Source organism: Microtus pennsylvanicus, chromosome 10 (genome assembly GCF_037038515.1).
Source record: "Microtus pennsylvanicus isolate mMicPen1 chromosome 10, mMicPen1.hap1, whole genome shotgun sequence".
Lineage (NCBI taxonomy): Eukaryota > Metazoa > Chordata > Mammalia > Rodentia > Cricetidae > Microtus > Microtus pennsylvanicus.
This window is the reverse complement of record NC_134588.1, coordinates 53163977-53176855: the sequence shown is the minus strand read 5'-3', so window position 1 is coordinate 53176855 and position 12879 is coordinate 53163977. Positions and strand designations below refer to the sequence as shown.

The window sequence follows — 12879 nt, the reverse complement described above, 5'->3', positions numbered from 1 at the left end:
CTTCCCTGCACAGGGATGTCTTTCCTGATGTTTATGTTCCTATAAATGGCATGGGACTTCAGAGGCAGGTAGCAGGAAAGGAGAGAACAGATGAGCCCAGAATCTTGTGTCTTTCTTGGATGGTAGGAACCTGAGATGTTCAGTATCTCACATCTGACTGTTGCCTGAATTACAATCATCCTAACATTCTCTGGGACAGCAAATACTACTGGCTGGAAAAACACTTGTTACTAACCAATTGATTTACCAAACAAAATGTTTTAATAATCAAATATAACATAGTAAAATATAATAAGATAAAACAAAAACTGTCACATTGGAGTTGGACAAAACAAGCAGAAGGAAAAGAGCCCAAAAGAAGGCACAAGAATCAGAGATCCACTAGTTGTCACACTCAGGAATCCCACAAAAATGTTCTTCTAGAGACTAAATACCATTTATTTTTATGCTGCCCCCTGGTGGGTAGAATTCCTTATGTCATTTCTGTACTTGAGAAAAGTGCTTGCTCTTGTTTTTGTTTGTTCACTTACTTGCTTACTTGCTTTGTTTTGGTTTGACCTTTTTAAAAATTTTCTTTTGGGGAGGAGCTGCAGAGGTTAGGGAAGGATATGGAGGGACTAAGAGATCAGCAGAATTAGGGTACATGATGTGAAATTCCCAAAGAATCAATAAAGAAATGATGTTTACATCTTTTTAAAAAGGAATAAAAGTAATGGGAACACTGAATTTGATCAAAACAATTTGTACAAAACTCTCAAAGAACTAATAAAAATACAGCATACCAAATGAATTGTTATTCTTAATAATATCAATATATTTTATATATTTTTAAGAATACCAGTATTAATACAATGTTAGTTTACCAAATGTCTTTCTATTTGAATATATTCAGGTTTCATAAGTGTGTCCTAGGCAATTTGGCATTTAATGGGGTTGAAAAGTTAACTTATCTGATCTTGTTTTTCTTCAAAACAAAACATTGCCTATGTCATAATTTTAGAGGTTAAATAAAACAGTGTATATAAAGTATTTAGATTAATTTGGGGGACAATATATTTTATATATCCTACTAGGCAAGTGCACACACAAACAACATTTAGGAAATAGGGGACAGTTCTGCATTAGCTCATACTGACAGTCAGCTGTAGAGAAGACGAAACCTAACAACTACATGCCAGAGGGCATTGGGAATACAGGACTTACAGGATTCAGTTAGAGAGAAGGACTTAAAAGACTATTCTGGAAAAACAATGTGAATGAAGATGTAGAATCAGCATTTTAGTTATTCCTTAGAGGAGACAGATGTGACTAGGATAAATAGTAACTAGGAATGCAGAAAAACAAGAAGGTAAGATTGGCTAAAGAAAAGTGATGGTATCCTAAAAGGGAAAGGTGAACTTGTATCAGCCACAGAAGAGTGATTAGCATTTATTAGCACCTGCTGTGAACACCAATTGGTACTGCCCTAAGACTTTACGTGCATCTTCCCTTACATCTATCCTAGGAAACATACATGACTATCTTCTGGTGGTTAACAGGAGGCCCCAAACAGGTGGTTCATTGAATTACAGTGCTAGTAATCAGTAGAAGTAGGATTTGAACCCAGAGTCAGACTCTAATTCATATTCTTGGTCATTAGCCGCCAGTGCTGCTTCTGCTTCTCATTCAGTATGGTGTGGCAGTTTTTCTCCAGTGTCCTGTAACACTGTGGCATCACCAGTTTATCCTCTACAGCCTAATCACAATGATCATGCCCATATACAAATTTTACTACTTCACTCTGTGTGTGTTTATACTTAATTACATATAACCAACTCAAAACAGCACTGGCTTAAACACAAAAGGTATCATTTTGTTTTGTTTTTTTAAAGCTATCTAATACTAGAGAAGTGGATCCTTTGTCATTTGTGAACCATGTCCACATTATCCTAGTAAACAATAACACCAATACTTTGAAAAGGAGCTCCTCTTGTTCACTGTACCCCCAGGGCTTCCATACTCAAGGTCACATAAAAACTAAATTATTGACTGAAGCTTACACCAACATTCCTACACTCCAAAGCAGAACATCAGGCCAGTGGAGATGCAAAGATGTAACAGCCTTATTCCAGCGGACTGAGATATTTCTAAGTAACCTTAGAAGCCTTTTGAACTACATTTCTACTTTTAGATGAGAACTTAATTCATGGTTACACGTAAATGCAAAGGCATCTAAGAAATATCACCATTTCTCTGGACATGCTACCAGAGCAAATAAAATCAGGGTCCTATTACTAAGAAAGGAAAGAAGGATATTGAGTAGGAGTCGGCATTGTCCGCCACACTTATCCACCAGATTGCAGCTCATAGAGTGGTGAATCTATCTCTAGCATATGCTGGTGGAATGGATTCATCATGGTATATGAGGACCTTTACACCAGGTCAGAGAACTCTGATTGCTTGCTTCTAGCTGCTGTGTCCCCTATACTCTGCCTTCCCACTTCAGAGTCCTTGAGTTCTGTGAAGCTGATCTCTATGTTACTTTCTCTGACAAAATGTGGCATCAATCTATTCTTTCATTTTGTTCAATCTAATGAAATTGTTTGTCTATGATTAGATACTCCTCACAGTAGACCAGTTGCCTAGTATGCATAAGGCCCCTTGTTCAATATTAAATAACACCCCCCACACCCACATCGCAAGGCAGATGAAAGAAGTTGGGTAGGTTGCTTGCCTACCTTAGCAATTTTTCTTATTTGTAATCTAATAAAAGTCAGTATACATCTTACTTCAGTAACAAGTGTTTAGTTAACAATAAAAGTATGACAGATGTACCGCCTGCACTACAGGATGGTTCATGAGCTGGGAAAGGGGGTGGAGATTTAAACACATAGAGACACAGAGACACAGGGACACATGTCATTCTTGAAACAAGAATGCCAACTTTATTGTGCTCCAGGGAGCTTATATAGGGATCCTCAACTGATACCCATGCCCCAGCTCTTGGGATTTCCAGCTGTAAAACCCACCAGAACCCACTCCCCTGCCATCAGGAACTCATGAGGGCCTCGTGCTCAGAGCAGCTACAGGCACAGGAAAACAAGTTGTTTACTCCATTCACTCCAAAAGGCAAAGGGTCTGAGGCAGGCAAAGAAAGTCAAGGGGCCAGGGGTCTGCAAGCCCCCAACAGGCAGATATTTAGTGTATTTTGTTTTGTGCCAGAACTGGACTAATTATTGCCATAGGTTAGGAAAGAGGTTGAAGAGTGCTGTTTTTTCCATGTGTCCAGTGAATATTACTCAACAATAATGAGAGACAAACTGGTGAGGATGAGAGAGGCTGAGACTTGAGGACTTGGGGACTGAATGAGAAGTGCTAGAACATGTCTAATCAAGAATCTAATGATGGAGCTACAGGAGTAGCTAATGAAAAGATAGTACCCAAGCTATCAGGCCTAACTGGTGGAGCTACACAGACATGTAGTGAAGTTACTTTACGTACATGTGAAAGGACTATGGTTAACATTATGGACACAGTGAACTTCTTGTAACAGTAGCGCATCAAAATAAAGTATAATATACTTTATGTGTGATTCATTTTTTGATATTTTAATGAAGCACCAACAGTGCTGTCTTGAAAAGAATTGCTTGTTTGATGCGGTGTGCATGACTAGCAATGGGAGTTTATGGCACCTTTATTCCCTTAAGCGATAATGTGTTGTCTTTGCTTAAAACCAAACCAAAGGACACACACATGGAGTACCTGTTCTGGGACAGGTGGACTTTGTGCTGACTGTGACCATCTGGTGACAGCACAAGTCAAACAGTGTCTTCAGAAACAGGGCCGTGTTTAAAAGTCTTTAAAAGTCATGTATTTTTCAATGTTTGAAGACTTTTAAAAATCATATATTTTGGGAAGTTGTTTAGCCTGAAACTACAGTTTGATGTTGGGTGTCTCTTGTGTATTTCAGGGTAAGATGATGGCATGTAAACACTGCAGTGACATTTTCAGCAAGGAAGGAGCGTTAAAACCAGCCTCTGTAAGTGGAGAGGACCAGGGAATTGAAGCCGATGATGAGAAGGACTCGCTGAAGAAGCAGCTGAGGGAGATGGAGCTGGAACTGGCGCAGACTAAGCTGCAACTGGTGGAAGCCAAGTGCAAAATTCAGGTTGGTGATGTGATGAAATGTCAAAGTAGCACAACACAAACAACCCTGCTTCACTCGAGAGCATTTACACACCCATGTAGAACAACTACAAATTCAACATGTACTGGCAACAAGTCAGGAAAAGTTCTATTTTTAAATAATTCTAATGTACATATTGTTTTACCTTTGAAGATGAAAGTAAATTTGGTTCATAAGATGGCATACTTACTTTTTTTTAAGATTTATTTATTATGTATACAGTGTTCTGTCTGCATGGAATACTTATTTTGATAAAATAAATTTTGGCTGAATATTTCATGCTATGGGACAAAGAAATATTCTCAATGTTTTAGAGTTGATTCAAACTTTAATTTTGTAATTGTCAATTCTGAGAATGCCACTTCAAAGAAATATGTAATACCAGGATGTCAGAAATATGTTCTAGGCCATTTCAGAAACTATAAATTTCGTTCTAGTCTCAAGACAAAACTCATTTCATGGCTTATTTTTAATGAAATTTGCCAGCAACTCAAAGAGCTGTGTGTGTGTGTGGATAATTTTTAAAAATTTGTGTGTGTTAATGTATGTATGGGTGTTTTGCCTACATGCATGTCTGTGCACCACATGTGTGCAGTGCCTGTGGAGGATAGAAAAGCTCACTAGATCTCCTGGAAATGGAATTTTACAGATGGTTATGAACTACCATGTGTGTACTAGGAATTGAACCTGGGTCCTCCAGAAGAGTAGCGAGTGCTCTTTACTAGCCCTCAGACAACATTCTTTTGAAATCAAACATGTCTAACACAATACAATCCAGAGATATATCAATTTGATATTTATGTGCTGAGGAATGGTGGAAAATAGTAAAAATCGTTTCTATAAATATATCACTACTATGTTTCTTTTTCTATTTTTTGTTTTTTCTAGACAGGATCTTTGTGTAGTCCTGGCTGTCCTAGAACTAGCTCTGTAGACCAGGCTGACCTCAAACTCATAAAGATCTGCCTGCCTCTGCCTCCCAAGTGCTAGGATTAAAGGCAGGCACCACCACTATCCAGCAAATTACAATGTTTCTATAAGAACAGAAAGTTTTGTATGTACAATAAAAAGCACTGCAACACATAACATACAGTTGTCTAAAATCTGAGCCAAAGTGTTTGAAGTAGCATTTGTTGGTGGTGCCTGGCATGACTTCCTGCCCAGTGCAACATGCACATGTTATATTCAGAACTAAGGCGGAAGTAAAGTCACATGATGTAATATGTATAAGTATAGACAGAAACACCTCAGATTCATTATGCATTCGGTTTTGAATTTTTTAACATTGCCAAATTTTTGTCATGGTTTTTCCCGCTCCTATATTCACTTACATGACCCCACATGTTAGAGGGTCTCAACACATACTTTAAGAAGCTAGACTGAATCAGACATTGAAGTACCCACCTTTAATCCCAGCACTCAGGTGGTGGAGGCAGGAGTATCTCTGAGAATTTGAGGTTAGCCTGGGTTATGTAGTGAGACCCTATTCTTTAAAAAGAAGCTGGACTTTAGAAATACTATCTTTGGTTAAAGTTATGATGATTCTGCATGTGGTTGGTACATTTTGTATCCCTAATGTATCCTGAACCATCACATCTTATAGCATGTATTCATAGACACAAATGTAAGTTAAATAAATTTTTAATAATTAAAGTTATATTTTATAGTGTGCTCCCCCTCCCCCTAGTTTACCATGAAATGTTTGTCTCGGGTCCTTCACTTGGTCGTTTTTGTTGACTAATTTGAAAATGACAGGCCAAACACCTCTGTTGTTCTTGCCTTCCTTCTCTGCATATTGGATAATAGCAATTAGAAAAACGGGCCTGGCTTCCTTGTGGACTGATCTCTTTGCTTTTCACCAGTAACCCCATCCCACTGTTGCATTGGAGATCCTCAGCAGGGTGTCTAGTCTGGACCCTGAATGTTCTCAAGGGCAGTTTTCAAATTGAAACTCATTTTACTCATATTTATTTGTGATTTTAAACATGTTATATTCAATTGCAACCTAAACCTAAATTTGTACCTAAATGGCAGGGAGGTAGGGAAAATAAAATGTGGTTAATTTTACTGTTCATAGAAAGCATGGATTCTCATTTTCATTGGTAACTGTTTTAACTCTCAACTTTTCTCTTCCATTAGGAATCCAACTGAATATCCCCTGGGCTTTGAGGGAGGGTGGGTTTCAGAGGCCTGGTGAACCTAAACAGTAGCTCTTAATTTCTTCTGGCATTTATGTAACCTGTGATCTTCTTCTTCCATTAGGAACTAGAGCATCAGAGAGGAGCGCTTATGAATGAAATACAAGCTGCAAAAAACTCTTGGTTTAGCAAAACCCTGAACTCTATCAAAACAGCCACAGGCACCCAGCCCCTACAGCCACCACAGGCTCCTCAGCCACCCAAGGAGAGCACATAGCTCCAGCCTCAGCCGAGCACAAGAGCACAATGATCAAAACAACAGAAACCGAGAATTCTTCTGTTGTCCCTTTGAAAGAAAGTAAAGGAGACCAGAAAGCAAGTTAGAATCTGTAGTAGCTCTGTCTTTCGTGTATGACATTTTTCAAAGGGATGATATTTAAACTGACCTGATTTATGTTGAATATCTATTTCTCAGCTTCTTCATGGAAAGCCACATTCATATCCGTCATAGTATTACACATTGTTTTATATGCCTGGAATTTAGTTGGAAATAAGTAATCTAGAACTAAATGCTTTTGTTTAGAATTAATTATTCATAATTTTTTAAATCTCACATAAAAATGGAGACATGTTATTCCAAGGTTAAAATGTTAAGATCTTTGTCACAGAATTCTCTTTTTCAAGGGAAACCTAACTTCTCTAATGTTCCAGGATTATTCAGATAAAGCACAGTGTGGAACTGTACATGACCACTGATAGTGACTTCCAGAGTAGTGCTACTCTGAAAAGAACAGACCAGGGGTTGGCTTGAAAGTTCCCCCAAATTATTTTGAGTTGGCTACCTTTGGAAATGGAGTGCCAAGCTGGAGTAGATGGGCTACTGCACTCTAGGTAAATAGAGACTCAGTAAATGTGCAATACAGTCATCTAGCTCTGGCATTCTAGCAGGCCCTTTTAAGGACTCCACATGGGGCTCATTCTCCTGATGTGCCTTTGTATGAACATAGAGGTGACTTGTGGCAAATATAACCTCAAAGATGGATACTGTAAGTTGCAGACTTAGGGACCCTTCATTGGAGAAGTCTAAAAAAGGTCCATGTTAGTCATTGTACTTCAGTGGAATAGTACTGAGCCATTGGATTCTGACAAACTCGTTAAGGCAAACACTGATATTCTATACTTTACTAAAGGTTGGGATATTGCCAAGAAGTTAAAGGGAGCTTCCTAGCACGTTAGTGTTAGGCAACTTTTCTAACTTCTCCCTAATAACCCTAAAATAGTGTGCCCTGCACACCTGGGAATAAAGAAAAATAAGTGCATTTTTCACATTTTTGATTGACTAAATCTTTATAGAAATACTTAACTCATAGAAAGATAAGGTTACTGTTAAAAAAATTGGTGCAAATATTTTTTTCAATTATATATGACATGCCTGTATAAATAGCCCTTACAAGAAATTTTTTGGTAAGAACAAACTAATTTTTCTGTTTTCTAAGCTATTATGGAGGTCTCTGGTCCCTTTACAACAAGCAAAATGCTGTAGGTCATGTACAGTAACATTTATTCATATTCATCTTTGGCTTCATTGTTAAGCACTGTTTTCAAAGTATCTCAAACTGTGTAGTACCAGAGCGGTTCTCCTCTGTGCCATATGTTGTAACTGTAATACACACTCGAGAGGTAAGCCTCAGATGGAGCCCCACCACCACCACCTTCAAGTTGCTCATGATAGACCCTTTTTTCTAAAATCATTTTTGAGTTCTAGTAAGTAAAATTCCATTAATATCTAAATGTCTCTATCACCAACAGGCCATGAAACTGATATGGTTGATATGTTACACTTATTAAACAATAACTCCCTTATAGAAATTTCTGTTTTAGTTCTGGTGTCTTTCATCAGAAGATTGATTTCTTTTTACCAAAAGGCAATAACCCAGCACTCCAGATATGTCTGTTGACATAACATTCCCTGCATTAGTGGTTTAAATAAGCTATTTTTTCTATAAAATCTAATGGCTAGAACATTACATCATTTCTATCAATCATTTAGTGCCATCAGTTAGTTAGCTTTATTGGTACTGTGCACTTTGACTCCAGAAAACCCTGGATCAGTCGCTTTTTCAAATAGCCAGCTAAATTCAGATGAACCTTTGTGAACCTCTTATTCCATCCACAGCTCTTCTAACCTCTGAAAATAGATACATTCCACAGAATACCTAAGTTGCATAATTTTCATAAATGGTAAATAAGGGAAACAGAATGGCTCTAGAGCAAGAATCTTTTCAGGTTCATGGCTCCTTTTCTTTTTCTGTTTAAACAAAATCACCAGGAGCATATATTTTAAGAGTTAAATATATCTTTGAGTTTTCATCTAGCTCTTACAAAAGACATAATGGCAATACATAATCTTTTTTGGTCTCCAGTACCATGTGATGCTTGGGCAGGCATATTGGTATTTTGTTATTATGTTTAAACTGCCCTGCATTATAGCATCTTTGCGTTAATAGCAGCAGTAAAGATTGAAAGAAAATTCAAAAGGTAATATGTGATTTCTTATTCATTATTTCACCATAGCAGCACCCCAAACTATACATTCCTTACTATTGCTTGAGAACTCCAGAATACCAACATAAAGTTCATCATAATTTCACTTACTATTTTATATATTTGACAATTGCAACTTTTTTTTTCTTGAGACAGGTTCCAGTTATGTCTAAGCTAGCCTTGAACTTAGAACCTTCCTACTTCAGCCTTCAAATGCTGAGATTATAGGCAGGTACCATAACAGCCAAAATTAGTCTCTTGAATTCCTTATAGAAAAAAATAAACCAGCCAGTTACCCAAGAAATTTTCAAACATGGTACTTTCTTTCATCCTTTCCTAATATTTACATTATCATGAGCATCCTAAAGTGCTAATATTTGCAACATCTGGGAATGATCATTTCTCTTCTCATTGTGTTCTACAGAATACAGTGAAGATTCAACTCATTCATTGCCTTTTATAACTTGATAGTTGCAGTATATTCTCAAAGCTAAAAGACACCATGCTGAATTTTGGAGTGCCTATGTTTAGTACACACCCTGAGCCAAGTCACATTTTGGTTATTTTTAGTACATGTAATTTAATGTAAAGAAATTCTTGGTTCACTACACTTCAGTATATGAGATCCTATCAGAAACAGTAATGGAAATGCCACATAGGCCTGCAAACTTATTTTTTCATACAGTATCTATCATCCCCTCACCATCTATTGAATTAGTAATTTCTTTTTCTTTGGCTTTCTTGAATTTACCTAATAATGTTGAAAAGACTCCTTTTGTACTGCTGATGAGATTTCAATTTTTATTTCATTTGTTTCTTAAAATGTTCACTTTTTCCTATAGTATATACTAATTTTTCTCCAACCCCTACTCCATTTCAACTATTTTCCGGTTAGTAACTAGTGGTTTCATTTCTTATCTAAAGTAAGAACACTGAAACAATATACAGGTGAGAGGGAACAGCAGATAAAACGTTAGACCTTTAGTCTGTTAGATCAAGAATCAGTTTTGGTTGTGGTGATACACATGCACAATCCCTACACTCAGGAGGCTGAGGTACAGACATGCCTGTGAGGTCAAGGCAAGCATGGGCTACACAGTGAATTCCAAGCTAACCAAGCCCTGTTTCAAACAAACAAAAAAGAAATCAAATGTGTAGCTAATATCAGGACTTAGCTTTCTTGTGCTTTCAATGAAATCAAGTCTGCTAATGAATTCACCAAACCAGTGCATCCAACATTAAGGTGGTTATCTGTATTTTAGGACTTCTTTAAGTGGACAGAAAGAACATTTTAAAAAGACTTAGTTTTATCTTCTGAGAAAAACTTAGAAAATGATTGTATTACATAATTTATTCTTTATAATACTCTACAATAGATGATTCTCTTGCTTTAATATCTAGCAAATGAGATAATGAACAATTCTGTTGTATGGTTTGAATAGTTAGGGATGCGTCTGCGTGTGTGCACTGTGTGTGTGTGTGTGTTTATGTGTGTGTGTATTGAAATTTTATAGGGTATCCCTGTTTCTTTTGTTTACCTAGATACCATGCAACCAAATACACATTAGGTTTCAAGAAATAGTGATCAAAACTGGAAGCCCAGACAGCAGCTCTGTGGCCTGCTTCCAATGACCAAGCATAAAATTCTGTCTAGTCTTTGTGCTGAGGGCCACACTGAGCATTCTTTATTTCTTATGTTGGTTTATATGTAATACATGCAAGGCACTTTATGTTACCTATTTCCTTAACTTTCAAATTCTGCAAACATGAGGATCCCCATATGGACTATACCTCAACAAGTGATCCTGATCTCAAATTGTAAGAAAAGTAGATGTTTATGGAATTTAAGTGACTAGTCAGCTATCCTGTGTATTATTCTCAATTTCCTCTTAAAACAGACAAAAACTTACGTCTTGAGCTTACCTCCAATAAAACATGCTACCTGCTATAAAACTGTCTCCATCAATGTATTTCCCTCATTCTGCCCTCATCTCTGGTTTATCATTAACTGTATTTGAAAAGTTTAAGAAAAATGAATCATTGAGAAGAAAATGAATTACTTTTTATTGGCAACTGATTAACACATAAGATTATTTTCACTAAACTACAACTTTGAATAACTATATTACATATGGAGAGATATATTAAAAACTGGTTTTTGAGAATATAAATGCATCAAAAGACTAATGTCATGAAATCACAAAAATAAAGCTGGAGATGATCCCAGAATCCAAGATGTCCCAATGGCCTTCTATATTAATTTTGCTGTTCTTGACATTTTGCATAATGCATGGATTCTTAGTTCAAATTAGGAGAAGAATTTTTGTTAGCCGCATTCTTTTCTTTCCAACTCCTGCTTATGCCTTACTGAGGAGATAGTACAAACCTTATGCTGTCTGTTTTTATGAGACATGGTTTTCCCCGGCATCTACAATGAAAACAGGTTTGAATAAAGGAGTTGATTAGTCTGGAAGTGCTAATTGACTATAAAAGCAACATTAGCCATCAATCTCTTCCTCTATAAACATTGACCAGTTAGTTGTTTCCATAATGCCATGTATTATGTATAGTACACTCTATTAATGTAAATGTGATGCTTGTTAAGAAAGTGCAATTTATTGTACATTGTCTCAATAAATGTTTACTTTTATAATCGTTATGAACTTGAATTGGATTGGTATCTTGTGTAGATGTGTGAATGAAACCTTGTGAAAAAAGAAATGTGACCAAGAAGGTAACAAGGTGGCTGTTTTTGTGAGCCAGTGATGTTTTCAATGCTTTGTGTTGCCCCTTTGGTCCCATTAAACAGTAATAAACATCTGTTTTAAAGTCCCTGTGTCTGATTTTTTTCAAGTTAACTTTATTTTGAATCATTGGACCATAGTGCTTATATAACATTTACTGATGTTAGCTTAGAAAGAAAACATGCTGTGGGATAATGCTCTTGTACACTGTAAAGATTTGTCACTCATATTGGTTTAATAAAATGCTGATTGGCCAGTAGCTAGGCAGGAAGTGTAGGTGGGGCAACCAGAGTAGGAGAATTCTGGGAAGAGGAAAGGCAGAGTCAGTCATAAGTCATACACAGAGAAAGCAGAGAATGCCTTACAGAGAAAAGGTACCAAGTTACATGTCTAAACATAGAAAAAATATAGGTGATTTGAGCTAGCTAGTAATAAGCCTGAGCAATAGGAAAACATTTTATAATTAATATAAGCCTGTATGTTTATTTGGGACTGAATGGCTGTGGGACAGGGCAGGACAGAAACTTCTATCTACGAAAACATAGAAGTTTGCTCCAGGATCAGCATGGCAGAATGACAGTGTAGTACCAGTGCCAATGGCCTATTGAGGACAATAAATTCCTTGACAAGTAAAGAAGGTCATCTTGAGCTAATTTAATAACCTTTAAAGACAATTATTTCAAATGAAATAAGGCCAAAGAGACCTGAAGAGGCACTAAAACCCAGGCAACTGGCTCCAAAAAAAATCACTTTCCAAGTGATAATTATCTGATTCTTTTTTTCTCCAAAAACATGCTTTCTAGCTTCTAAATGCATATCCATTAAGTTTTCACTTTTGACTGTTGCTGATTTGGACTAGGCATCTGATCACCATGCCTATGGAGTTTTGCTTCTAAATGGTATACAGGCACTTTTGTCAACAACTAAAGGAGTCAAATTGAGTTTATTTTATTGATTCCCTTAAGATGTGAGACTTGAAGTATATTTAAAATGCTTGCTAAAAGAAAATGAAGTGCTGGCTCAAGAAATGACTCAGTGGTTACATTTACTCCTCTCGTAGAGGACCATGGATTGCTTCCCAGTGTTGGGCCTCATGAGGCCCAGTGTAACTTCCTAAGACTAACTTGAGTTTGGTGAGGCCCAGTGAACTTCCTGAGCCTAACTTTAGTTTGGAGAGGAGTGACTCAGCACAGCCTGACCTAGGCCCACCTCTTCCCACCAACCACTGATGTGGCAGGTATTATTGGCCCTTATTCCTCACTCCACCTCACCCCATCCCAAAACTTCT

At 37.1% G+C, this 12879-nt stretch overlaps 1 protein-coding gene across 5 annotated transcripts in view; it reads left to right on the top strand.

Moving 5' to 3' along the window:
* The window catches only part of Rabgap1l (RAB GTPase activating protein 1 like), a 599727-nt gene extending 588048 nt beyond the window's left edge, over positions 1-11679 (top strand). For all 5 annotated transcript variants that reach the window (XM_075988370.1, XM_075988369.1, XM_075988374.1 and 2 more), the window contains 2 exons: positions 3950-4147; positions 6428-11679. In XM_075988370.1, the coding sequence (XP_075844485.1) occupies positions 3950-4147; positions 6428-6580 (351 nt within the window). In that variant the 3' untranslated portion in view covers positions 6581-11679. The remainder of the gene's footprint in view (positions 1-3949; positions 4148-6427) is intronic.
* The last annotated feature ends 1200 nt before the right edge of the window (positions 11680-12879 follow it).